The sequence below is a fragment of the Acinonyx jubatus genome, chromosome E1, assembly GCF_027475565.1.
Source record: "Acinonyx jubatus isolate Ajub_Pintada_27869175 chromosome E1, VMU_Ajub_asm_v1.0, whole genome shotgun sequence".
NCBI classification, from domain to species: Eukaryota; Metazoa; Chordata; class Mammalia; order Carnivora; family Felidae; genus Acinonyx; species Acinonyx jubatus.
The window spans coordinates 59,293,198-59,319,620 of record NC_069397.1 but is presented as its reverse complement, the minus strand read 5'-3'; the positions used below and the strand labels follow the sequence as shown (position 1 = coordinate 59,319,620).

The window sequence follows — 26,423 nt, the reverse complement described above, 5'->3', positions numbered from 1 at the left end:
CCAGGCAGGCTGTGTGGAGTTAGGCCAGCAGTGTCCCGATGCCTCCTCACCTGCACAGGTGTGCGGGCCTGGGCGGCACTTGCAGGCCAGGACCAGGAACGACTCTGCCTGCTGGAGGGGCCAGACTGGCTGGGTGGGTCCAACTCTGGGCAGGGGCCATCTTTTCCCCAGAGCCCTTCGAGATTTAGGTGCAGTTTGAGGGCTGCCCTGAGTGACAGTCGGCCCCTGCCCCCAGCATGGAGAGCGGCCTGGGATGCACTGGAGTGCAGGGCCCACTGACTGGTTAGAGTGGGCTGGCGTTCCCCCACTGCCATATTTCCTTCCCTCAAACCTCAGTACCCGTTCTTTTTTGTTTGCTTGATTCACTGGGTTAGCTCTTGACAGATCGAGTGCCCAGCGGTCTTGTCTTAGGAAGAGTTCGGCCCTTCTGGGATGGCCTTGCCTGCTGCCCTCTGTGAGGCCCTCTCCCAGGAGCACCCCAGCGGCAGGTTGCAGAGGTTGCAGGGACTGTTGGGGTCCAGCTATGAGGCAGCAGGGCCATGGGGGGGGGGGTGGTCACCCCAGGCCAGGGCCCCAGAAGTGCCAGGCCAGTGCCAAAGGCCAGAGGGTCCAGTCCTCCCAGTGAAAAGTAAGGGCTGGCTGGACCAGTGTGGACTCCCCCATACACCTGAGGCGTCTGTCCTGGCCAGCCCAGGGCGCAGGAGCTGGCCTCCTGGATCTGGGTCTCACTGCTCACAAACCCGTAGGTGGTGCTGTGGGGTTAGAAAGCCAGGGGAGAGGCTGCAGCCTGGTGGTCTGGCAGCCGGATCTGACCAGCGCCAGGCCCCCACATCACTCCCCCTGCACAGAGCAGCCATGGAGGACGTTGTGATTGCTGGCATGTCCGGGAAGCTGCCCGAGTCTGAGAACATGGAGGAGTTCTGGGCCAACCTCATCGGCGGCGTGGACATGGTGACAGACGATGACAGGAGGTGGAAGGCAGGTGAGTGGGTGGTCCTGAGGCTCCCCTCTCCTGTGCTTGCTGTGGGTGCCGCCTCCCGGCTGCCCAGAGCAGACCAGCTCCAGCCTGAGTCCCAGTCCTAACTGCAGAGCCTTGCTGCCCGGAGGGGCCTCGGAGCCGGGGACTGGGAGGCTGAGGGCCAACCCGGGCGTGCGTCCGCCCATGTTATAGTCAAGCCAGGTGATCTGCTGGGGGAGCAGAGCCGGGGTGAGGCCAGGCGGGCAGGTGCTTCTGGCCCCGCCACCCACTACTCTGTCCCTGCCGGCCCACGAGTCCCGGGCCGTCAGATAAGACACCAGGCTCTCTTGGGAAGCTGGTCTGACTCCCTCCCGCCCAGTAGGATTTTTTGCAGAGCGGCTCTACCTGATCTACGGGATGTGAGTCAGCACGGTAGAGTCTGGCCCGATCTCAGCAGCCAGGCAACGGCAGGCCAGGCAGAGAGGGTCTCCGGCTAGGACAGCGGTGGGTTGGGGGAGGCACCGTCCCCACTGTGCTCTGCTCTGAGGCTCGCCCAGCGGGTCCCCTTCTCAGAGCATGGCTGGGGTCTCAGTCGGCCACGTGGTGCCAGGGGCACCCCAGGCCCAGCAGCACTAAGCCCTGCTTCTGGGGCTGCTGCCTGGTCCCCCTGGAGAGCTTGCGGCTCCCCATCACAGCAGGGGCTTTGCTGTCGGTCACTCGGGGCCCACAGCCCTCCACCTGCCTCTGTCTGCAGGACTCTACGGCCTGCCCAAGCGTACCGGCAAGCTAAAGGACCTGTCCAAGTTCGATGCCTCCTTCTTCGGGGTCCACCCAAAGCAGGCTCACACGATGGACCCCCAGCTGCGCTTGCTACTGGAGGTCACCTACGAGGCCATCCTGGATGGAGGTGGGTCCTCGGGAGGCCGCTGGCCAGCTGTGGCCACCTCAGGGCCGGGGGCCAGTCTCTGCAGTCCCCGCTCCCCCAGAAGACACGACAGCGTTGCCCTTTCTCGCTTCTAAAAGCAACCCGTGCTCAGGGTAGAAGTGTCGAAGCGCAGAAATCCAGGCAGAAGCAGAAGCCACCGTGGCTCTCCTGGGCCCTGGTCCAGGGCCAATGGTCTTGGGAGGCGTAGGCCTGTCAGCGGGTCGGGGGTTTCACAACTGCACACCAAGGTGTCCCTGACATGCCCAGGTGGCCCAGTTCCCTCCCTCCCCAACGTACAGCCGATCTCGGGGCCCCGGTGGAGTGCCAGGCAGGGCAGGAGGTGGGATTCTGCCCCCAGGACTCGACTCTCCACTCCTCTCTCTGGGCCGTGTCTGGCCTTGGATGGGTACCTCAAGGCAGCTGTCCTTTGTCACGGGGAGCACACCTGTCCCTGCCGCCCCAGGGGCATGGAGAGGAGGCCAGCCATGTGGGTGTGGTGCCTCGGCAGGTGGGGGTGGGGGCCAGTCCTGGCCTTTCGGCTCTCTCACCCTGCAGCAGGTGCTGGCCAGGCCCGGGGCCCGACCTGCACACAGCACCTTGAGGTGAACGGCTGGCAGAGGCTTCCCACTGCCCGGGCCCCACCCAGAGACCTTGGACGCCATTCCCCAGGGGCTGGCCAGGGCCCCTCCCTCCTTTCCCAGCCTGGACACTTAGCCTTTGTCTTCCTCTGTCTCCTTATCTCAGCTCGTCCTAGAGTAGGCTGCCCTTGGTGCTTGGGTGCTCATTGGTCATCGGGGCTTGCCAGACCCTGCTGGTGACAGCAGGGGCCAGGGGAGTATCCTGGGGACAATGCTGCCTTCTGTCCTTACCTCCAGCTGTCTCTGGCCTCTGCCTAACCCCAGAGCCTGGAGCCCCATCTGTCCCTTGGGCCTCTGGTTCCTCGTGACCCACTTACCTGTCCTCAGCCCTACCTGGGCCGGCTGTCCTGCTCAGGCCCCTCCAGAGTTAGGCTGAGATGGGGTCCCCCACACCCAAGCCAGAGAGGCCGAGAGATGAGGCCTCGCCCCTGGAGTGGGTGCGGGCTGGGTGCTCTCTAGCAGGCCTGGCTGCCAGGCTCTACCATTGTCTCCTGCAGGCATCAACCCGGCTACCCTGCGAGGGACACACACAGGCGTCTGGGTGGGCGTGAGCGGCTCGGAGGCCTCAGAGGCTCTGAGCCGAGACCCCGAGACTCTCCTGGGCTACAGCATGGTGGGCTGCCAGCGGGCTATGATGGCCAACCGCCTCTCCTTCTTCTTTGATTTTAAAGGTGGGTCCCCACCCGGCCCCTCCCGGCCTCTGGCTCCCCCCAGGAAGGGGGGCCGGGGCGAATGGGGGGGCGCCCTGTTAGAGCCTCTCGCTTGCAGGGCCCAGCATCGCTCTGGACACGGCCTGCTCCTCCAGCCTGCTGGCCCTCCAGAACGCCTACCAGGCCATCCGCAGGGGAGAGTGCCCCGCGGCCATCGTGGGCGGCCTCAACATCCTGCTCAAGCCCAACACCTCCGTGCAGTTCATGAAGCTCGGCATGCTGAGCCCCGACGGAACCTGCAAGGCCTTCGACGAGTCCGGTGAGCTGCGGGCGGGGGGTGGGGGGGCCGCCGGACGGTGCTCGCACCCCGGCTCCCATCTGACGCCAGCTCGCCCAGCTCCGCCCTGAGCTCCCGGCCTCGGGGGCCTGGCGCCAGCACAGGTGTCCTCTGCCCTCAGGGGACGGCTACTGCCGTGCGGAGGCCGTGGTGGCCGTCCTGCTGACCAAGAAGTCCCTGGCCCGGCGTGTGTATGCCACCATCCTCAACGCCGGCACCAACACGGACGGCTGCAAGGAGCAAGGTGGGTGCGGCTGGGGACCCGAGGGGCCAGGCCGGCCCACCGCAGGCGGTCGGCGGCTGGAGACTGAGGCCTGGCTCCTCCCGCAGGTGTGACCTTCCCTTCCGGGGAGGCGCAAGAACAGCTCATCCGCTCGCTGTACGAGCCGGCTGGGTTGAGCCCAGAGTCCCTCGAGTATATCGAAGCCCACGGCACAGGGACCAAGGTGAGAGCCACATCCACGCCTCGGTCCTAAGAGGCGCCCAGGTGGGGTCCACGCCTCGCTCCTAAGAGGCGCCCAGGTGGAGTCCTGACCTTCCCTTTTGTCCTCTGCAGGTGGGGGATCCCCAGGAGCTGAACGGCATTACCCGAGCCCTGTGTCCCTCCCGCCAGGAGCCCCTGCTGATCGGGTCCACCAAGTCGAACATGGGGCACCCGGAGCCCGCTTCGGGGCTCGCGGCTCTGGCCAAGGTGGGTGGGCTGGTCTGGAGCCATCCCACGTGCCAGGCAAGGCTGTGCCGTGGGGTGCCAGCCATCAAGGCCCAGACAGCAGGGCACGAGTATAGGACAGGTCTTTACCCTGGCTCACCGTGGGTCAGACCCTCAGCTAGGGAAGGTGAAGTGGCTGGGACGGCCCCAGACAGGTGGCCCATCCTTCACCCCCCCCATCTCCCGCCGCCGCCAGTCCCACAGCCTCCTCACCAGCCAGTGGGGGCTGGGTGGTCTGTGGGGAGACCAAGCACTGGTAGTTTCTGGGTATGGTGGGGGCTTCCTGACGCTCTCAGCTCCTTCGGGCTGACACAGGAATCTGTTCGTAGTTCCTGCAAGGATCGCGACTAGGGATGAGGCCTGGGAGGGACCTTTGTGTCCAGGTCCCCTAGCCCATCAGCCTGGGGGGTCAGTGGGCCCCAGGTGAAGGCACGAGGCCCAGAGAGGGGAAGGGGCATGTGGTTAGGTCACCGGGTCCCTGTGCCACGGCAGGATGAATGTGGGGGGCAGGGCCTGTAGTGTGGTCTCAGGAGGGGGGATCCCCCACCCCAGGTAGGGAGTGCGAGGTCAGCCACCCCACCAACTCCGAGCCGCCCACAGGTGCTGCTGTCCCTGGAGCATGGGCTCTGGGCCCCCAACCTGCACTTCCACAGCCCGAACACCGAGATCCCCGCGCTCCAGGACGGACGGCTGCAGGTGGTGCAGCAGCCCCTGCCCGTCCGCGGAGGCAACGTGTGTATCAATTCGTTCGGCTTCGGCGGCTCCAACGTGCACGTCATTCTCCAGCCCAATCTGCGGCCGCCCTTGGCACCCACCCAGCACGCCTCTCTGCCCCGTCTGCTGCGGGCCAGCGGACGCACCCCGGAGGCCGTGCACTGTCTGCTGGAGCAAGGCCGCCGGCACAGCCAGGACCTGGCCTTCGTGAGCATGCTCAATGACATCGCGGCCACCTCCCCCACCGCCATGCCCTTCCGGGGCTACACCGTGCTGGGTGGCAAGGGTGGCAGCCAGGAGGTACAGCAGGTGGCCGCTGGCGAGCGTCCGCTCTGGTTCATCTGCTCGGGTGAGGACCCTGCTCCCCAGGCCCTCCCCGGCGGGTGAGTGGGTGGTCGAAGCTGCACAGCCCCCACCCCTGACGCCTCTCGCTGGAACAGGGATGGGCGCACAGTGGTGCGGGATGGGATTGAGCCTCATGCGCCTGGGCAGCTTCCGGGACTCCATCCTGCGCTCCGACGAGGCCGTGAAGCCCTTGGGACTGCAGGTGTCTGAGTTGCTGCTGAGCACGGACGAGGCCACCTTTGACGACATCGTCCACGCCTTCGTGAGCCTCACTGCCATCCAGGTGCACCTGCGGGGCCTGGGGGCCGGTGGGCAGGACGAGAAACCGTGGGGAGGGGAGCGGGCACCGGGCTTGACAAGGCTGCTGTGACTGTGCACGTGGCCAGCCTGGTGTCCCCAGGACTGGCATGATGTGTTGTGTTCCACGCCCCCCCCACCCCACCCCCAGATCGCCCTCATAGACCTGCTGAACTCCATGGGTCTGCGGCCCGACGGAATCATCGGGCACTCCCTGGGTGAGGTGGCCTGTGGCTACGCAGATGGCTGCCTTTCTCAGGAGGAGGCCATCCTCGCCGCCTACTGGAGGGGCCAGTGCATCAAGGAGACCAACATCCCACCAGGGACCATGGCGGCCGTCGGTGGGTGTCCCCGCACGGTCCCCCATCCCGTGTGGCCCACAGCCCTAAGGGTGTCCAGGGAGGTCTGTCTTCCTAGCACTCCTGACACTCACACTGGGCAGAGGCGGGGTCCTGGGGGGGCCGCACTGGCCGCCGTCCTCACAGCAGAGTGACAGACCCCAGCACCCTTTCAGGACCCGCCGTAGTGGCCTCCCACGCCCACTGGCCTTGACATCTAGCACGTTTACTGAAGCGCGTTTGTAAATGCTGGTGCCATTTCCACGCGCCTGAGTTAAAGCCAGGTGGGGACAGCTATCCCCTCGTATGCGCACGTGCGCGCGCGCGCGCACACACACGCACACACACACACACACACACACGAAGCCCCAGGGTTGTCAGGACGGTTGGTCCTGGCTCTCCTCCGCCGGCATCTGTTCCTGGAGGCTTCAGGGGAAGGGGCGGACACGATCATGCCTCGGGCAGGCTGGGCTGTGATGGGAGGGACACCTCAGAGAGCCACCGCCCTGAAGGGCTGGCAGGAGAGGTGTTAGGAGCCCAGACCCCGCTCCCGGCCTGTGGGGCACCAGGGAGGACACCTTCCCCTGAGATCAAACACAGCAGGAGTGAGAGCGGCCCATAAAGGCACCGCTCCGCGGCTGTCATTACCACACCCCTGTCATTAGGGCCCGCCCCGGGCAGTGTCTTGCTCTCGGGCAGGGCCCCCTGGCTCCCCGCAGCTGCCCCCTGAGGCCGTCCCTGCCCACAGGCTTGTCCTGGGAGGAGTGTAAGCAGCGCTGCCCCCCTGGTGTCGTGCCCGCCTGCCACAACTCTGAGGACACAGTGACCATCTCGGGACCGCAGGTGGGGCCTAGGAGGCGAGGCTTGTCCCCAAGTCCCTTCTCCGTCGCTCGGGCGACCTGGGGGGACAGCCCAGATCCACTCGTCCAGCCCCCTGACATCTCCGTCCCTAGGCTGAGGTGGCTGCATTCGTGGCGGAGCTGAAGCAGGAGGGTGTGTTTGCCAAGGAGGTGCGGACGGGCGGCATGGCCTTCCACTCCTACTTCATGGACTCCATCGCCCCCACGTTGCTTCAGGCCCTCAAGAAGGTGGGCTGGCCACCCTTGGGCGCCCCGGAGGCGGGGGCTCCCGGAGGCAGGGCAGCAGGGGCCTGACCCACGTCCTGTGCACAGGTGATCCGGGAGCCGCGGCCCCGCTCGGCACGCTGGCTCAGTACCTCCATCCCCGAGGCCCAGTGGCAGGGCAGCCTGGCCCGCACGTTCTCGGCGGAGTATAACGTCAACAATCTGGTGAGCCCCGTGCTGTTCCAGGAGGCACTGTGGCACGTGCCCGGGGACGCCGTGGTGTTGGAGATCGCCCCCCATGCCCTGCTGCAGGTGCGCACTGGTGGGAACCGGGGTGAGGGCAGCAGCCTTGGCGCGTTGGGGCCAGTGGCCAAGAGAAGCCGATGGTCTGGGCCCGGGGGCAGGGGGACCCAGTCAGGAAGGCCAAGCCCGTCTGCTGGGCCCGGGGGTCAGCGGGGGACCGAGTCAGGAAGGCCAAGCCCGTCTGCTCTCCCAGGCCGTCCTCAAGAGAGGCCTGAAGTCCAGCTGTACCATCGTCCCTCTGATGAAGAAGGACCAAAGAGACAACCTGGAGTTCTTCCTCAGCAACGTGGGCAAGTTGCACCTCCTGGGGTGAGTCAGCTGCCCCTGCTGGGGGACCGGGGGTCTGGGCGGGGGTGCGTCCATTCCAGGCTTGTCCCCGATAACAAGGTGTGTTAACCAGGCCGCAGAGGGAGGTTTTCCCCGGGAAGTGGGCTGGCAGGTGCTGAGCCCTCGCCCTACCCTGGCCTTGCCCCGGGTCTTCTGGGAGACGGTTGGCCGTGGGTAGGACAAGGTAGCCCCAAGCAAGGCCACCTGGGCTGGGCGAGCCCCTCAAACCTTTCCCCTACCCCCAGCTTCGACGTCAACCCCAATGGCCTGCTTCCACCCGTGGAGTTCCCGGTGCCCCGGGGCACTCCTCTCATCTCCCCTCACATTAAGTGGGACCACAGTCAGACCTGGGACGTCCCCACCGCCAAGGACTTCCCCAGCGGCTCCAGTGACTCCTCTGCCTCCACCGTCTGCAACATCAGTGAGTCGGGGCTGAGGTGGGGCGAGGGGGGGGGGCGGGGGTGCTCCCTCCTGGGCACCGGCACTAAGGCCCAGCCCACGCAGGCATCAGCCCTGAGTCCCCTGACCACTACCTGGTGGACCACTGCATCGACGGCCGCGTCCTCTTCCCCGCCACCGGCTACCTGTGCCTGGTCTGGAAGACTCTGGCACGGACCTTGAATCAAAACATGGAACAAGTACCCGTGGTGTTTGAGGACGTGACGCTGCACCAGGCTACCGTCCTACCCAAGACCGGTGAGACGGGCTGGCCGCCAGGGCCGGGTGGGAGGGCTGGCCGCTGACCCCCGCCGCTGATCTCCCACCTTGCCGTCCCTAGGGACCGTGCCCCTGGAAGTGCGGCTCCTACAGGCTTCCCGCACCTTCGAGGTGTCTGAGAACGGCAACCTGATAGCGAGCGGTGAGCAGAGAGATGGTGCCTGGCCCGGCTGCGGGGTCGCCACTGGGCTTGGCCTCCGAGGGGACCCTTGGCTGCCAGCTCCACTCCACCCGCCCACAGGCTCTCCTGTCCCCTTCTGTAGGGAAGGTTTACCAGTGGGAGGACCCCGACACCAAGCTGTTCGACAGCCAGGACGGCCTGGACCCCACGGACCCCACAGCTACGTTCCACCTGAGCCAGAGGGACGTGTACAAAGAGTTGAGGCTGCGTGGCTACGACTATGGCCCTCACTTTCAGGGCATCCTCGAGGCCAACCTCGAAGGTAGGGTGCCAGGTCCCCCCTCGACACTCCAGGAACGGGCCCCAGGGCCACCTCCCTTAGGGCCGGACCAAGCCTGACCTGCCACCCGGCATCCAGGTGCCCAAGCCGCGTGGAGAGAGGGCCGTTCTGGGTGTGAGGGGCCACCAAGGGCGCCTGGGTCAAGGCGTGCGGGGGAGAGGGTGCCACGAGCCTGAGGCCCGCCCAGCCAAGCTGACGGCCCCTCTCCACAGGCAACGCGGGCCGGCTGCTGTGGAAGAACAACTGGGTGACGTTCCTGGACGCCATGCTGCAGACATCCATCCTGGGCCTGGCCCAGTGCGGCCTGCGTCTGCCCACCCGCATCACCTCCGTCCGCATCGACCCCGCCACCCACCAGCGCAGGGTGTACTCGCAGGGCGAGGCCCAAGGTAGCCTCACGCCCCAGTGCCCGCACCCCCGTGTCCCTGCACTGGGCACTGCCCGAGCTCACTCAGCCTTTCTCCCCAGCGGTCAACGTGCTGGTGAACAGTTGTCTGAACAGCACGGTGGCCGGCGGCGTCCTCATCTCGGGCCTCCATGCCTCGATGGCCCCACGGCGGCAGCAGGAGCAGTTTGCGCCCATCCTGGAGAAGTTCTGCTTCACGCCGCACGCGGAGGAGGGGCTCCTGGCTGGAGACGCGGCCCTGCAGGAGGGGCTGCAGCTGTGCAGGGGTGAGGCCCAGCCCCCCCACCGGGACCCGCCGTGGCTTGCCACCTCCTGCTCCCCAGGGGCCTCGACTTGCCTCCTCGAGAGGCTCCCGGACTTCAGGGAGAGCACAGGGAGCCAGGATGGATTCGGGCCACCCCCACCCCAGCTGTGTCCCGGCCAGCCGCCTGGGTGTGATGCCCACGCCGGGGCCCGGCCCCACAGCCCACCCCCTGTGGAGTGCTCGCACCCATGCAGATAGCTGGGGGGTGGTTGGTGGGGGGCTGGGCGCAGCTGGGGAGGTCAGGGTCCCGAGGCCACTCTCTGTGGGGCTCACACCTCGATGGGGGGAGCACGGCCCCCTTGAACCCCTCTGGAGGCTAGCTCCTAGCCCTAGAGGGCCGGACTGCCCAGGCAGTGGGCATTTGCTGTGGGGGCGGGGGGAGGGGGCTCGGGGAACACCGGCCCAGCTGAGACCCCTGTGCGGTGCCCGTCCCTCCCCAGGGCTGGCACAGGCGCTGCAGACCAAGGTGGCCCAGCAGGGGCTGAAGATGGTGGTGTCCGGGCTGGACGGGGCCCAGGCCCCCCAGGAGTCTCCAAAGCAAGGCCTGCCCCGGCTGCTGGCGGCCGCCTGCCAGCTGCAGCTCAACGGCGGCCTCCAGCTGGAGCTGGGCCAGCTGCTGGCCCAACAGAGGCCCCTGCTGCAGGACGACCCCCTGCTCAGCGGCCTCCTCGCTTCCCCGGCGCTCAAGGCCTGCGTGGACACCGCCCTGGAGAACATGCCCAGCCTCAAGATGAAGGTCGTGGAGGTGGGTGCCCGTCCGGACAGTCCAGCATAACGTGTGCGGGCCCAGGCTGGGCAGACCAGACCGGTCCGCGAGCTCGCCCGGTCAGAGGCCGTGCTGCCCTTCCGTCCTTTGCCATCCTGCCCCGGGCGCCGAGCAGCGGGCTCGGAGAGGGGATTCCGTGGACGCGGCAGACGGGGCTGACGCTAGCTGGCGGTCTCCTGGGCCAGGTCGGCGGGTGGGCCCTTCTGGCAGACGTCACCGGCCTGCGTCGGGACGCCTGCCTGGTGGCGGCCGATCCAGGAAGCTGTCCCCACCTCCAGGTGCTGGCTGGCGATGGCCACCTGTATTCTCACATCCCGGCGCTGCTCAACACCCAGCCCATGCTGCAGCTGGAGTACACGGCCACTGACCGCCACTCTCAGGCCCTGGAGGCCGTGCAGGCCAAGCTGCAGCAGCACGGCATAGCCCAGGGCCAGTGGGACCCTGTGGACCCCGCCCCTGGCAGCCTGGGCTCGGCTGATCTCCTCCTGTGTAACTGTGCCGTGGCCAGCCTCGGTGACCCAGCCACGGCCGTTGGCAACATGGGGGCCGCTCTCAAGGAGGGCGGCTTCCTGCTGCTGCACGTTCTGCTCAAAGGACACCCCCTTGGAGAGACGGTCGCTTTCCTCACCTGCCCCGAGCCGCGGCGAGGCCAGCAGAGCCTCCTAAGCCAGGTGCAGGGGTGGGGCGGGGACGGGAGGCCGGGGGGTGGGGCCGGGGGGCGGGGCAAGCACTGACTGCTCCCCCCACGTGCAGGACGAGTGGGAGAGTCTGTTTGCCGGGGCGTCCCTGCACCTGGTGGCCCTGAAGAAGTCCTTCTATGGCTCTGTGCTTTTCCTGTGCCGTCGGCCGGTCCTACGGGACAGCCCTGTCTTCCTGCCTGTGGAGGACCCCAGTTTCCAGTGGGTGAACTCCCTGAAGGTCAGTCTCGGCTGGGCCCCCCAGCACCACGTGCCTGGGCCTGGGGACCCTCCCGGAGGCCAACCCCTCTGTCATCCCGCAGAACATTTTGGCCGACTCCTCCCAGCAGCCCGTGTGGCTAACAGCCATCAGCTGCCCCGACTCAGGCGTCGTGGGCTTGGTGAACTGTCTCCGCAGAGAGCCTGGCGGGCACCGGATTCGGTGAGGGGCTCGACACAGCTGCACGCCCTCTGCCCTCCTTCACCTTCCTGGTGCCCCCCCAACCCCACCCCACGCAGCCTTGTCTCACCTGTGCGGCTGCCCACAGGTGCGTCCTGGTGTCCAACCTCAGCAGCACGTCCCGCACCCCCAGTTTGGACCCCGGCTCCTCGGAGCTGCAGAAGGTGCTACAGGGGGACCTCGTGATGAATGTCTACCGAGATGGCGCCTGGGGGGCCTTCCGCCATTTCCCCCTGGAGCGCGGTGAGTCTCCCCACCCCCCCTCACCCCCCCCCCCCCGGCTCCTTGCCTTGTAGCGGGGTAGGCTGAGGAGGATGGGGGGCTGGAGACCCTGCCTGGGAAGCCCCCGTGGCAGCCCCGCCTCCTGTCACCCCCAGGCCTGCCAGAGGAGCAGACCGAGCACGCCTTCGTGAACGTTCTCACGCGGGGCGACCTCTCCTCCATCCGCTGGGTCTGCTCCCCTCTGCGTCACACCCAGCTCACCGGCCCCGGCGCCCAGCTCTGTGCCGTCCACTATGCCTCCCTCAACTTCAGAGATATCATGCTGGCCACGGGCAAGCTGTCCCCTGACGCCATCCCAGGTACGGGCCGGGTACCACGGGCACAGCCAGGCTCAAATCTCCAGGTCAGGTCAGGACCTGGGAGGAAGAGGGCTCCTTGCCCCGCCAGCGCTCAGGGACCTGAAGGCCTCTCGGGCCTGAGCTCGTACCCTGGGCTCCCCTAGGGAGACGCACGGCTCACCCCCCACCGTCTGTCCCCAGGGAAGTGGGCCCTCCGCAGCTGTCTGCTGGGCATGGAGTTCTCTGGCCGAGACGCCAGCGGCAAGCGCGTCATGGGGCTGGTGCCTGCCGAAGGCCTGGCTACCTCCGTCCTGCTCTCTCAGGACTTCCTGTGGGAGGTGCCCTCCAGCTGGTGAGTCTGTGGGGCTGTGAGTCCGGGGCCCCACGGCCACGGCTGAGGCTGTCCTGAGCTGACCCCTTGCGCCGTGCCCGCAGGACCCTAGAGGAGGCGGCTTCGGTGCCTGTGGTCTACACAACTGCCTACTACTCGCTGGTGGTGCGGGGGCGCGTGCAGCCCGGGGAGACGGTGCTCATCCACTCAGGCTCGGGCGGCGTGGGCCAGGCCGCCATCGCCATCGCCCTCAGCCTGGGCTGCCGCGTCTTCACTACCGTGGGTAGGTCTGCCGGCCCTCCCGGGAGCCTGGGGCTGCCCTCCCCTCCACCCCCCCCACCTCCTGCCCCAGCCCTGCAGCCTGGCTCACCGGGACACGCCTCTGCCCGCCAGGGTCGGCCGAGAAGCGGGCGTACCTCCAGGCCAGGTTCCCCCAGCTCGACGACACCAGCTTCGCCAACTCCCGGGACACGTCCTTTGAACAGCACGTGCTGCGGCACACGGCAGGGAAGGGTGAGTGGCTCGAGGGCCTCCGGGGGCGTCCTCGGCACGTCCCTCTGTGTTCTCTGCCCACACCCCTGCCTCCTCCTCTCCCCTTCCTCACCGGCCCAGGCAGCGACAGGGCTTGGCCCTGCGGACCTGGGCCAGGTGTGATAGTGAGGACCCCTCTTCCCCCCACCCCCAAGGTGTGGACCTGGTCCTGAATTCCCTGGCGGAAGAAAAGCTACAGGCCAGCGTGCGGTGCCTGGCCCAGCACGGCCGGTTCCTGGAAATCGGCAAATTCGACCTTTCGAACAACCACCTGCTGGGTGAGGCGGGCAGTGGGCAGGGTGGGCGGGCTGGCGGGCAGGTGGCAAGAGGCCAGCGGCGGGGAGGGGGCGCCAGGTCCACGGGGTAGGCTGTGGGCCCTGAGCCCTCCCGTCTATCCGCCCAGGCATGGCCGTCTTCCTGAAGAACGTGACCTTCCACGGGGTCCTGCTGGACTCGCTCATGGACGAAGGCGGGAACAGCTGGCAGGAGGTGGCTGCGCTGCTGAAGGCGGGCATCCGGGACGGTGTGGTGCAGCCCCTCAAGTGCACCGTGTTCCCCAAGGACCGGGTGGAGGACGCCTTCCGCTACATGGCCCAAGGGAAGCACATCGGCAAAGTGGTCATCCAGGTGAGGAGGGGGCCCGGCTCCCCCAGCTCCCCCCGCTCCCCCCACTCCAGCCCCAGGGGCAGCGCTCGAGCACGGCTGCTGCTCCGACTGCAGGTGCGCAGGGAGGAGCCGGAGGCGGTGCTGCGGGAGACGGGTCCCACCCTGATGGCCGCCGTGTCCAGGACCTACTGCCCGGCCCACAAGAGCTATGTCATCACCGGGGGCCTGGGCGGCTTCGGCCTGGAGCTGGCCCAGTGGCTGGTGCTGCGAGGGGCCCGGAAACTCGTGCTGACCTCTCGCTCTGGGATCCGCACAGGTGAGCAGGCCTGGGGCTGCAGGGGGCACCCGGTCAGCTCAGCCCTGGTGTGCTCTCCGGGTTAGGACCCCCAGTTATCCTGACCCCACTGCCCCGTGTCCCACAGGCTACCAGGCCAAGCAGGTCCGTGAGTGGAGGCGCCAGGGCATACAGGTCCTGGTGTCCACCAGCAACGCCAGCTCGCTGGATGGGGCCCAGAGCCTCATCGATGAGGCCACGCAGCTGGGCCCTGTGGGAGGCGTCTTTAACCTGGCCGTGGTGAGTGTGATTCTGAAGGGGCCGGAGCCGGCCACCCAGGGAAGGTTCTCCCAGGCCGAGCCTCCAAAGCCGTGAGGTCGGGGCAGGTGCTGAGGGTCCCTCGTCCCCAGGTCCTGAGAGACGCCATGCTGGAGAACCAAACCCCTGAGCTCTTTCAGGACGTCAACAGGCCCAAGTACAGCGGCACCGTGAACCTGGACAGGTGAGGCGGACGAGGCCCCCCTCCCGTCCCCATCCCCCGACACGGCCTTCCCACGGCCGCCCGGGGACCAGGCCACAGGCCTCCGTGGGGGTTTAGGGAAGCGGAAGCAGACGGGCAGGTGGGGACCCTTGGGCGCGTCGGCAGGTGGGCTGGGCCAGCCAGCAGGGTGTGACTCAAGCGCCCACAGGGTGACCCGAGCAGCGTGCCCCGAGCTGGACTACTTTGTGGCCTTCTCCTCCGTGAGCTGCGGGCGCGGCAACGCCGGCCAGACCAACTATGGCTTCGCCAACTCCACCATGGAGCGCGTGTGTGAGAAGCGCCAGCACGACGGCCTCCCGGGTGAGCCCGTCCACTCCTCGCCCGGCAGCCCCCGCCTGCCGCTGCCCCCCCTCGGGCCTACGCTCACTCCGGCCCCCCTGGCCCTGTCCCGTAGGCCTCGCCATTCAGTGGGGCGCCATCGGTGACGTGGGCATCGTCCTGGAGTCCATGGGCTCCAACGACACGGTCATCGGCGGGACGCTGCCGCAGCGGATTGCTTCCTGCTTGGAGGTGCTGGACCTCTTCCTGAACCAGCCCCACCCCGTCCTGAGCAGCTTTGTGCTGGCCGAGAAGAAGGCCACTGCCCACAATGCCAGCAGTGGCCGACAGGACCCGATGGAGGCCGTGGCCCACATCCTGGGTGAGGGAGACGCCTTTGCACACTGGCAGACGCTCTGCTCCCCCGAGCCTCAGTGTCCCCGGCTTTAAGAGAGGCCCTGCTTTTTTGCCGAGGGAGGGACGGGCACCAGGGGGTCCGCACAGAGCCGGGTGGGGGTTGCATGCCAACCGCAGTGACGCGGCCCTCCCTCCGGAGACCTGGCCCCTGAGGCGTCCGGCCCCGCTCCCCATCCCGAATTGCCAACCGAGCGCCTGTCCCCAGGCATCCGAGACTTGGCCACCGTCAACCTGGACAGCTCGCTGGCAGACCTGGGCCTGGACTCGCTCATGGGCGTGGAGGTGCGCCAGATGTTGGAGCGCGAGCATGACCTGGTGATGTCCATGCGGGACATCCGGCAGCTCACGCTCCGGAAGTTGCAGGAGCTTTCCGCGAAGGCTGGCACAGCTAATGGTGCGTGACCGCAGGGAGAGCAGCTGGAGGAAGGGGAAGGCCCCTGGGCCACCGTGGCCCGTGCTCCTCGGGGTCTGGGGTGCACATGCCTTGAGTGGCACCAGGGCCCTTCTGTGCCATCGGCCCATGGGCAGGTCAGGTTTGTCCATCTGGACCCTTCCTGAGAGCCCTCAGTGGGGCCCAGTGCCGCCCACCCCCAACCCCAGTCCCGTAGCCTGGGTCAGCGGTGGGGGGGGGTGGGGAGGGGGGAGGTATTCACGTGCCGGGGGATCTGTGTGCCCCTGGCCCTCCTTCACATCCGCCCCTCCTCGCAGAGCTGGCAGCCCCCACACCCAAGGAGGACGCCCCTGCCGGCCAGCAGGCCCAGCTGAACCTCAGCACCCTGCTGGTGAACCCCGAGGGCCCGACCTTGACACGGCTCAACTCGGTGCAGAGCTCTGAGCGCCCCTTGTTCCTGGTGCACCCCATCGAGGGCTCCATCACTGTGTTCCGCAGCCTGGCGTCCAAGCTCAGCATCCCCACCTACGGCCTACAGTGCACTCGAGGTGCGACCCGGCCAGCCAGGCTGTCTCCAACCCCCGATGACGCGGGATGGCGTGCCTGTCCCCGCCCCCGCCCCCCGGGGGAGGCCCCTCCTGCCCACCACGGCTGAGCCTCCTTCTGCCCCACAGCCGCGCCCCTGGACAGCATCCAGAGTCTGGCCGCCTACTACATCGAGTGCATCAGGCAGGTGCAGCCGGAGGGGCCCTACCGCATCGCCGGCTATTCCTACGGGGCCTGCGTGGCCTTCGAGATGTGCTCGCAGCTGCAGGCCGCGCAGCAGGGCCCCACCCCCGCGCACAACAGTCTCTTCTTGTTCGACGGTTCGCACACCTATGTGCTGGCCTACACACAGGTGAGGGCCCCGGTGGGGGCGGCGGAGTCCCGACCCCACCCCCAGGGTCCCAGCCCGGCCAGCGGCTCCAGCAGCCCCTCTTTCCCTGCAGAGCTACCGCGCGAAGCTGACCCCTGGCTGTGAGGCCGAGGCCGAGGCCGAGGCCATGTGCTTCTTCGTGCAGCAGTTCACGGACATGGAACACAACAGGGTGGGTCCTGCGAGCCAGCGGGGGGCAGGGGGGGGGTGGGGGTCCCCCGCGGCGGCGGCCCGGAAGCCCGCCCTCCCCCACAGCACAGTCTCAGGGCCCCACCCCCGCCCCGCCCCGCCCCGCCCCGCCCCGGGCAGCCTGTGGCCGACGCAAGGCTCAGAGACCCTTCCCGCAGGTTCTGGAGGCGCTGCTGCCCCTCAAGGGCCTGGAGGAGCGCGTGGCGGCCACCGTGGACCTGATCACGCGCAGCCACGCGGGCCTGGACCCCCGCGAGCTGAGCTTCGCGGCGCACTCCTTCTACCACAAGCTGCGCGCAGCCGAGCAGTACATCCCCCGGGCCACCTACCACGGCAACGTGACGCTGCTGCGCGCCAAGACGGGCAGCGTGTACGGCGAGGGCCTGGGCGCCGACTACAACCTGTCCCAGGTGTGCGACGGCAAGGTGTCCGTGCACGTGATCGAGGGGGACCACCGCACGCTGCTGGAGGGCAGCGGCCTGGAGACTATCCTCAGCATCATCCACAGCTCCCTGGCCGAGCCGCGCGTCAGCGTCCGGGAGGGCTAAGCGCCCCGCGGCCCGGGGAGGGTCCTGCGGGTGGGACCGCCCGGCCCAGACCCCTGCCCACAGCCGCCTCTCCTCCCTCGCGACCGCGGGCCTGGGGCGGTGGGCGGGTGGGGGCTGCGCCGCCGACTCGGAGACCCACCTCGGTCTGTGAAGAGTCGGCCTGGCTGCCGGCCGAGCAGAGCCTCGTGCACCGCGAGGGGCCTGCCACACAGGCCTGTTCCCCGGTTCTCCATTTGATTCTGCTATTTATTGCGTCGCCCGGGACACGCCAGGGCCTCGTCCACCCTGCGCAGGCCGGCGGCGCGGGAGCCCCGGCCCCGGGGCCCCCATGATGCAGGGGCCTGCGGAAGGGGGCAGCCCCCGGGGACGCCCGCCCTGTGTTCGTCTGTGTTCGTTTTTCAAAAACATGATTCAAATTGCTGCTGGAATTCTGGAATTTACTGTAACCGTCAGTGTAAAGAACCACGTCTGGATCCTGTTCGGTTTTTACACCAACCTGGTGCAAGCTGCTGTCCCACAGAGCCCCCCCCCCCCCCCCCAATTAAACCCACGTGAGCTCCAGCCTCCAGTCACCCTTTCTTCCCTCCTCTGACAGCTGCTGTGGGGCCAGTACTGTCCCGCCACATCCCTGGGGTCCAGAGGGGATGCCCCCGTGGTCCCCGTAGCCCCCTGCCCGCAGGACCGTGCGTATGCGTGCTCGGAGAGAGGGACGGCACCAGGCTGCAGAAAGGCTGGACACCGCCTGCAGGGCTGGGGCGGGCGGGGCTTCGCCAGAGAAACAGAACCGGCAGGAGTCTCTTGCCCTCTGTCGTTGGGGGCGTTCGAAAGATGAGCCAGGGCAATTTTTGGATTTTCCCTGGGCTTCTTGTCAGAATTCATTATTCCTCAGGGAAACCTTGGGATTGTTCTCCAGGGTTTCAGCTCATTTGAGGTGGCTTATCTCCGTTACTGAGAATAACCTTTACTTGAATTCAGTTGGGCATAGGTATGAGTCTCCTCGCCTTCCCAGCGGCACCTAGCGTTGGCATGACTGGCCAAGCCGAACGAGAGACTGATCCGTTTAGGCGAAGGTACGGACGCTGGATCAGAGGGTATTGGAGGGGCAGGGAGGTCCTCTGAGCATCTGAATCCCAAGAGCTAAGGGGTGAGGTGGACACCAGTGGGTTTGTGGGCAGAGCGTTCTGGGCCGACTGGCGGAGATGAGCACAGAGAGCTGGCGCCTACCATCAGGAAGCCAGGGCACAGAGGCTCGGGCCCAACTCTAGGTTTCAAGAAGGACATGTTGAACCCAGAAACAGACCGGGGGCCCTACCGTGTTCCTCAGAGAGCTCAATATAGATAGGATTCCCGTGAGCCAACAAATCCACTCTGAGGTACATACCCCCAAAGAATTCTAAACAGGCCCAAACATGCGTGTATATCGCTGTCCACAGCAGCATCACGGACAGTGGCCAACACATGGACACAAGCCAAGTGTCCACCAACAGAAAAACGGATGTAAAAGTGTGGTGTGTTTGTGCCTAGAATGTCGTGGAGCCATGGAAGGGAATGTTCTGATACAGGCTATGTGGGTCTAAAACCATGCTAACAATAGTGGAAACGATTGCTGGAGTAGGATTATCAAAGATTTCAGAGGAAAAATACACTGGGGACAAATAGTTACTTCATAACGACAAAAGAGTCAACTAACTGAAAGGGTATAACGATCCTGAACTTGTATGCCCTGTAACAGTTCCCAAATACAGGAAGCAAAGGTTGTAGGTCAGGGAGAAGAAACATGCAAATTCGCAAAGTTGGAGATTTCAAAAGCCCTCTCTCCTTTACTGGTAGAACAAGAAGAAAATCAGTATAGAAGACTCGAACCAAATGACCAACCAACTTGCCCTAATTGACATAGAACATTCCACCCAACCACAAATTCTTTCCAAATTCACATGGAAAGGACACCAAGATAGTACGTGTTCTGGGTCATAAAACCAGTGTCGGTAAGTCATAAAAAATCAACTTCTATAAAATACTTTCTCTAGTCACAAATAAAATTAGCATCAGTGGCAAAAAGAGCTTGAGAATATCCTTGAGTGTTCAGAAACCAAGTAAGAACTCTAAAAAATACAAAGGCTAAAGAAGAAACTGGAAAAGAGTACTTTTTTGAACTGAATGAGAAAATGGCATAGCTGCATCTGTGGTACTTGGAGAAGAGACCGCACGGAAGGCCTGCGGCAAAAAGGAAGTTTCTCAAATGAACTAACCTTCAGAAACTAAAAAAACAGAGCAAACGAGACCCAGACTGAGGAGAATAGTGGAAATAGTACACACCACAGTCCAAATCCATTAGATAAAATACAGAAAAATGACAGAAAATTAGTGAAACCAGAAGCTGCTTCTTTGAGAACCAATAATACGTAAACCGGATTGAACTGGAAAAAAAAAAAAACAAGGACACAAATTACCACCATCAGGAATCACAGAAGTGTTGTCGCTAAGATTCTACACATGTTAAAAGACTAATAAAGGAATATTATGAACAGCTTAATGCCAAACAATTGGACGACTTAGATAAAATGAAAAAAGTCCACACAAGACGTAATCAAGAAGAAATCGACCACCCAAGTAACCCTACATCGATAGAAAAAAGCGAGTTTGTAGTGAAAAACCTTCCAACAAAGAAAACTCCAGACCGGAATGACAACTTTTCCTGCTGGAAATTTAAGAAAAAAACTATTACCCACTCTATCCAAACTCTTCTTGAATTTTGGAAAGGAAACCAGTCTCAGTAAGTTCAAAAGAATTCAACTTACAGGATATATTTTGGGGACATGTTAGTCTGTTCATGATGCTCTAGACTGAAATTCATTTTCCCGCAGCTCTAGAGGCAAGGACTTCCAACACGAAGGTTCCTGCCAGTTTGGTCCCAGGTGAGGGCTCTCTTCCTGGCTTACAGACGGCTGCCTTGTTGCTGTGACCTCACCTGGTAGAGCACGAGCAAGGCAACAATGTACAACTCTTCTATGAGGCCAGCATTACTTTCATACAAAAGCTAACAGACATTGCAGAACAGCAAATATCCATCATGATCACACACGCAAATATTCTATACAAAATTGTGGCATACAGAATCACATGTTAGAGGACAATACATCACGACCCAAGGGGGTTTATCCTAGGAATGCAAGGCTGGTTCAACGTTCAAAAATCAATCGATATAGGGGCGCCTGGGTGGCTCAGTCAGTTGAGCATCTGACCGGCTCGGAGCCTGGAGCTGCTTCGGATTCTGTGTCTCCCTCTCTATCCCTCCCCGACCAGTGCTCTGGCTCTCTGTCTCTAAAAAATAAATGTAAAAAAAAATTTTTTTTTTTAATCAATCAATATAATTCACCACATTCATGGCCAAAAAGGGATTATCCCACTGGGTGCAGAAAACAGCCTGTGCTGAACGCAGATGTACAAAACCCAATGCCTCCTTGTGAGGAAGCTCTCAGCTGGCTAGAAACAGGAGACCTCCCAAACCCAATGAAGGACCTCCATGAAAACTGCAGCTGCCACTGTTCCTAGTGGCAAAAGGGCAAATGCTCCCCCTGCAACCAGGAACAAGGCAGAGACCCACAGCCCCACCACCTCCAGTCAACGCCATGTTGGAAGCTCTAGTCAGTGCAGCAAGTCAAGGAGCAGAGATGAAAGGCATAGAGACAAGAAGAGAAGAGATCAAACTGTCCCTGCTTGCAGACAACATGGTCACCTTTGCAGAAGAGCTGATGGAACCCCACAAAAACCTGGACGTAAGAAGTGAGTTTAGCAAGACTGCAGGAGAGATCGGTATACTAAACCCCATCTCATGACTACATACGGGGGGTGAACAGGCAGATGCTGATGTTAAAAAATCAATACTATCCACAACAGCATCCTCCAAGGAAGAAACAGTTCAGGATAAATATGATGAAGGTGCAGAAGGGTGTTTCCACCGCTGAGTAAGATCAGAGAAGGGAGTAGGGAGATGTGCTGTGCTCGTGGATTAGAAAACTCAATGTTAACATGTAAATTCTCCCCAAAATGACCTATAGGTTTTTAAAAATATTGTATTTATAAGCTGTCTCTACACCCAACATGGGGCTCAAACTCACAACCCAGAGATCAAGAGTCAGACACTCCACTCATGGAGCCAAATACAATCTCTATCAAAATCTGAACAGACTTTAGGAATTGACAAGCTGTAACAATCAAGACTGTGTTTATTGACATCAAGATACATAAGTAGATCGATGGAACAAAATAATTAGTCAAGAAATAGACTCACACGAAGGGGCATCTGGGTGGCTCATTTGGTTAAGCATACGACTCCAGCTCAGGTCATGATCTCACGGTTCGTGGGTTCAAGCCCCACGTCAGGCTCTGGGCTGACAGTTGGGAGCCTGGAGCCTGCTTTGGATTCTGCGTCCCCCTCTCTCTCTGCTCCTCCTCCACTCATGCTCTGTCTCTCTCAAAAATAAACATTTAAAAATTTTTTTAATAAAAAAAAAGAATTGACAAAATTAGCCAGACTGATCAAAAAGAAAAAGGAAAGGACCCAAATAAATAAAATCAAGAATGAAAGAGGAGAGATCACAACCAACACAACAGAAATAAAAAACAATAATAAGAGAATATCATGAGCAATTGTATGCCAATAAAATGGGTAATCTGGAAGAAATGGACAAATTCCTAGAAACATATTCACTACCAAAACTAAAACAGGAAAAAATAGAAAATTTGAACAGACCCATAACCAGTAAGGAAATCAAATTAGTAATCAAAAATCTGCCAAAAAACAAGAGTCCAGGGCCGGATGGCTTTCCAGGGGAATTCTACCAAACATTTAAGGAAGAGTTAACACCTATTCTCTTGAAGCTGTTCCAAAAATAGAATTTGAAGGAAAACTTCCAAACTCTTTCTATGAAGCCAGCATAACCTTGATTCCAAAACCAGAGACCCCACTAAAAAGGAGAACTACAGACCAATTTCCCTGACGATCACGGATACAAAAATCCTCAACAAGGTATTAGCCAACCGGATCCAACAATACATTAAAAGAATTATTCACCACGACCAAGTGGGATTTATGCCTGGGATGCAAGGCTGGTTCAATATCCGCAAAACAGTCAATGTGATACATCACATCAATAGAAGAAAGGACAAGAACCACGTGATCCTCTCAATAGATGCAGAAAAGCATTTGACAAAATACAGCATCCTTTCTTAATAAAAACCCTCAAGAAAGTAGGGATAGAAAGATCATACATCAAGATCATAGAAACCATATATGAAAGACCCACCACTAATATCATTCTCAATGGGGAAAAACTGAGAGCTTTCCCCCTAAGGTCAGGAAGAAGACAGGGATGTCCACTCTCGCCACTGCTATTCAACACAGTATTGGAAATCTTAGCCTCAGCAATCAGACAACACAAAGAAATCAAAGACATCCAAATTGGCCAGGAGGAGGTCAAACTTTAACTTTTCACAGACAACATGACACTCTATATGGAAAACCCAAAAGATTCCACCAAAAAAAACTGCTAGAACTGATCTGAGTTCAGCAAAGTTGCAGGATATAAAATCAATGCACAAAAATCGGTTGCATCCCTATACACCAACAATGGAGCAGCAGAAAGAGAAATCAAGGAAGCGATCCCATTCACAATGGCACCAAAAACCATAAAATACCTAGGAATAAACCTAAGCAAAGAGGTGGAAAATCTATACACTGAAAACTATGGAAAGCTTATGAAAGGAATTGAAGAAGACACAAGAAAATGGAAAAATATTCCATGCTCATGGACAGGAAGAACAAATATTGTTAAAGTATCGATACTCCCCAAAGCAATCTACATATTCAGTGCAATCGGTATCAAAACAACACCAGCATTCTTCACAGAGCTAGAACAAACAATCCTAAAATTTGTATGGAACCAGAAAAGAGTCTGAATAGCCAAAGCAATCCTGAAAAAGAAAACCAAAGCCGGAGGCATCACAATCCTGGACTTCAAGATGTATTACAAAGCTGTAATCCTCAAGACAGTATGGCACGGGCACAAAAAGTCACTGGGGTCAATGGAACAGAATAGAGACCCCAGAAATGGACCCACAAACGTACGGCCAACAAATCTTTGACAAAGCAGGAAAGAATATCCAACGGAATAAAGACAGTCTCTCCAGCAAGTGGTGCTGGGAAAACTGGACAGCGACACGCAGAAGAATGAACCCGGACTACTTTCTTACACCAGACACAAAAAGAAACTCAAAATGGATGAAAGACCTAAACGTAAGACAGGAAGCCATCAAAATCCTAGAGGAGAAAGCAGGCAAAAACCTCTTTGATCTCGGCCGTAGCAACTTCTTACTCAACACGTCTCCGGAGGCAAGGGAAACAAAAGCAAAAATGAACTACTGGGACCAACTCAAAATAAAAAGCTTCTGCACAGAGAAGGAAATAATCAGCAAAACTAAAAGGCAACCGACAGGATGGGAGAAGATATTTGCAAACGACATATCAGATAAAGGGTTAGTATCCAAAATCTACAAAGAACTTATCAAACTCAACACCCAAAAAACAAATATTCCAGGGAAGAAATGGGAAAAAGACAGGAATAGACACTTCTCCAAAGAAGACATCCAGATGGTTAACAGACACATGAAAAAATGCTCAACATCACTCATCATCAAGGAAATACAAATTAAAACCACAATGAGATACCACCTCACACCTGTCAGAATGGCTAAAATTAACAACTCAGGCAACAACAGATGTTGGTGAGGATGCGGAGAAAGAGGATCTCTTTTGCACTGCTGGTGGGATTGCAAACTGGTGCAGCCACTCTGGAAAACAGTATGGAGGTTCCTCAAAAAACTAAAAATAGAACTACCCTACGACCCAGCAGTTGCACTACTAGGCATTTATCTAAGGGATAAAGCCAGCATTACCTTGATTCCAAAACCAGACAGAGACCCCACTAAAAAGGAGAACTATAGACCAATTTCCCTGATGAACATGGATGCAAAAATCCTCAACAATATGCTAGCCAACTGGATCCAACAATACATTAAAAGAATTATTCACCACGACCAAGTGGGATTTTGAAGGGGCACATGCACCCCAGTGTTTATAGTAGCACTATCAAAATAGCCAAAGTATGGAAAGAACCCAAATGTCCATCGATGGATGAATGGATAAAGAAGATGTGGTTTATATATACAATGGAGTATTACTCGGCAATCAAAAAGAATGAAATCTTGCCACTGGAAACGACGTGGATGGAACTGGAGGGTATTATGCTGAGTGAAATTACAGAAAGACAAAAATTCTATGACTTCACTCATATGAGGACTTTAAGAGACAAAACAGATGAACATAAAGGAAGGGAAACAAAAAGAATATAAAAACAAGGAGGGGGACAAAACATAAGAAACTCTTAAATATAGAGACCAGAGAATTGCTGGAGGGGTTGTGGGAGGGGGGATGGGCTAAATGGGGAAGGGGCTTAAGGAAGACACTTGGGATGAGCACTGGGTGTTACACGTAAGGGATGAATCACTGGAATCTACTCCTGAAATCATTGTTGCACCATATGGTAACTAACTTGGATGTAAATTTTAAAAATATAATACTAATATTAAGAAAACAAACATTAAAATTTGTTCTCAAACAATTTAATTTTTTTTTAATGGCCAAAAGAGGGGCGCCTGGCTGGCTCAATGGGTGGAGCATGTGACTCTTGATCTTGGGGTTGTGAGTTCAAGCCCCAGGTTGTGTATAGAGAGATTACTTAAAAACAAAATCTTTAAGAAAAATTTAAAAACAAAAAAATGGGCAAAAGATGTGAAACAGACATGAGGAACAGACATAACATTTCATAAGGAAACGAAAATTAAGAATACAATGAGACATCAGAACATACGTATTTGTTAAAATTAAAAACATCAAAGGGCGCCTGAGTGGCCCAGTCGGGTAAGTGTCCAACTCTTGATTTCGGCTCAGGTCGTGATCTCGCGGTTCGTGGGTTCGAGCCCCACGTCGGGCTCTGTGCTGACAGCTCGGAGCCTGGAGCCTGCTTCGGATTCTGTGTCTCCCTCTCTCTCTGCCTCTCCCCTGTTCTCTCTCTCTCTCTCTCTCTCTCTCAAAAATAAACATTTAAATAAATAAGCAAACAAACCAATAAAATCCCAGAAAGGCAAGGTAATGTCCAGTGACAGAAAACAGATCAGTACTTTCCAGGGGTGGGGAGCGGGGGGTCGGAGGAAACACTGGGGGGTCACAAATAGTTTCATTACTTTGACCGTGATAGTCTTCTTGGCATATAAATATATCCAAACTTATTTCATGGTCACTTCACATGCAGCTTTTCATCGCTAATTGTACCTCTGCAAGGCTGTTCGAAAGATATCTAGAAACCAAATAAAAGCCGGGCCGACCCCTACCATAAAATAGGGAGAAAGTGGGCCTCGATCCCCCCGAGCTGTCACTCCTTCCCCCTCGGATGGGTGCAAACAGCGACGGCACGCTCGGCTGGCAAGGCGGCGGGGAGACGGGCGCCGAAGGGGGCGAGCCCGTGAGCCCTCTGCGGGGACTCGGCAGGGGTGCAGAAAGACGCCCCACGCGTCATCCCGAACGCACACTTGCGGCCACTGAAAACCAACAGCCGCGAGCACGTGTGCACACGCGCATTCCCTGCAGCGTTCTTGGAAATTGCGAAACGGCAGACAGCGTGTAAATGTCCGTGGCAGGCGGCGGACAGCCTGGGCGCGAGGAAGCCACCGTGGCCTCCGGGATGGTGTTAAGCGAAGAAAAGGCAAAGTGGAAAATCACGCTCTCTTGCGTGTGTCAGGGGAGGAATACAAAGCTGGGTGTGCATCAGTGCTCATTCTTGCAGAAGGAACGAGACGGGCGAGTGAAGCAAGCCCGGGGGCGGGGGCGGCTGTGGGGAGACGGACATTTCTCTGCACAGAGCTTGCCGCAGTTATGACTTTGGGAACCACTACAGAGATGGGGACAAAACAAAGTTGGAGGCGAACAGAAACAGTGCGATCACCCAGTCGCTGGATGACGTCACCGCACGGAAGAGACGGACCTGCCCTCAGCAGTCCATCTGCTACAGACAACAAAGGACGGCAAAAACCCTGACCTTGAGGCTGTGGCCGCAGGGGCGGGAGCCCGCCACCTCCAGGTCACCCGTGCAGGATTAACAACTCCGTCTGCAGCCCGGCCTCCGGAGCACAAGGAGCCTGGAGGCTGGGGACGCCAGGTCCGGGGACAGCGCGAGGACAGCGCGGGGACAGCGAGGTTGGCTCCGGTGCTGGCCCCGAGGGGGAGAGCGAAGCCGCTCTGAAACACGGGGACGCCAAAGGAGCCCGGGGCCACGACCGTGGACACAGTGGTGTCGAGATGAGAGATGGTCACAGATACGCCCAACGGAAGAGTCCACACTCCCAGATTCT

At 60.1% G+C, this 26,423-nt stretch overlaps 1 protein-coding gene across 4 annotated transcripts in view; it reads left to right on the top strand.

Moving 5' to 3' along the window:
• FASN (fatty acid synthase) overlaps positions 1-26,423 on the top strand; it is a 75,416-nt gene that overhangs the window by 993 nt on the left and 48,000 nt on the right. The window contains exons 2-42 of one of the 4 annotated variants that reach the window (XM_053211498.1): positions 849-982; positions 1,713-1,865; positions 3,019-3,192; positions 3,290-3,490; positions 3,630-3,752; positions 3,839-3,954; positions 4,065-4,199; positions 4,818-5,280; positions 5,372-5,559; positions 5,725-5,914; positions 6,660-6,754; positions 6,865-6,999; positions 7,084-7,287; positions 7,472-7,587; positions 7,851-8,026; positions 8,110-8,301; positions 8,384-8,464; positions 8,586-8,765; positions 8,996-9,172; positions 9,252-9,455; positions 9,934-10,238; positions 10,538-10,930; positions 11,013-11,177; positions 11,260-11,378; positions 11,485-11,639; positions 11,774-11,977; positions 12,158-12,308; positions 12,392-12,570; positions 12,681-12,800; positions 12,974-13,096; positions 13,222-13,445; positions 13,539-13,740; positions 13,847-13,998; positions 14,109-14,200; positions 14,388-14,539; positions 14,634-14,879; positions 15,120-15,308; positions 15,623-15,853; positions 15,980-16,203; positions 16,295-16,393; positions 16,569-17,034. In XM_053211498.1, coding sequence (XP_053067473.1) covers positions 856-982; positions 1,713-1,865; positions 3,019-3,192; positions 3,290-3,490; positions 3,630-3,752; positions 3,839-3,954; positions 4,065-4,199; positions 4,818-5,280; positions 5,372-5,559; positions 5,725-5,914; positions 6,660-6,754; positions 6,865-6,999; positions 7,084-7,287; positions 7,472-7,587; positions 7,851-8,026; positions 8,110-8,301; positions 8,384-8,464; positions 8,586-8,765; positions 8,996-9,172; positions 9,252-9,455; positions 9,934-10,238; positions 10,538-10,930; positions 11,013-11,177; positions 11,260-11,378; positions 11,485-11,639; positions 11,774-11,977; positions 12,158-12,308; positions 12,392-12,570; positions 12,681-12,800; positions 12,974-13,096; positions 13,222-13,445; positions 13,539-13,740; positions 13,847-13,998; positions 14,109-14,200; positions 14,388-14,539; positions 14,634-14,879; positions 15,120-15,308; positions 15,623-15,853; positions 15,980-16,203; positions 16,295-16,393; positions 16,569-16,958 — 7,545 coding nt within the window. In that variant the 5' untranslated portion in view covers positions 849-855 and the 3' untranslated portion in view covers positions 16,959-17,034. Of the gene's footprint in view, positions 1-822; positions 983-1,712; positions 1,866-3,018; positions 3,193-3,289; positions 3,491-3,629; positions 3,753-3,838; positions 3,955-4,064; positions 4,200-4,817; positions 5,281-5,371; positions 5,560-5,724; positions 5,915-6,659; positions 6,755-6,864; positions 7,000-7,083; positions 7,288-7,471; positions 7,588-7,850; positions 8,027-8,109; positions 8,302-8,383; positions 8,465-8,585; positions 8,766-8,995; positions 9,173-9,251; positions 9,456-9,933; positions 10,239-10,537; positions 10,931-11,012; positions 11,178-11,259; positions 11,379-11,484; positions 11,640-11,773; positions 11,978-12,157; positions 12,309-12,391; positions 12,571-12,680; positions 12,801-12,973; positions 13,097-13,221; positions 13,446-13,538; positions 13,741-13,846; positions 13,999-14,108; positions 14,201-14,387; positions 14,540-14,633; positions 14,880-15,119; positions 15,309-15,622; positions 15,854-15,979; positions 16,204-16,294; positions 16,394-16,568; positions 17,387-26,423 lie in introns of those variants that run through there. The other 3 variants (XM_027052614.2, XM_027052615.2, XM_027052613.2) reach the window with 3 other exon arrangements.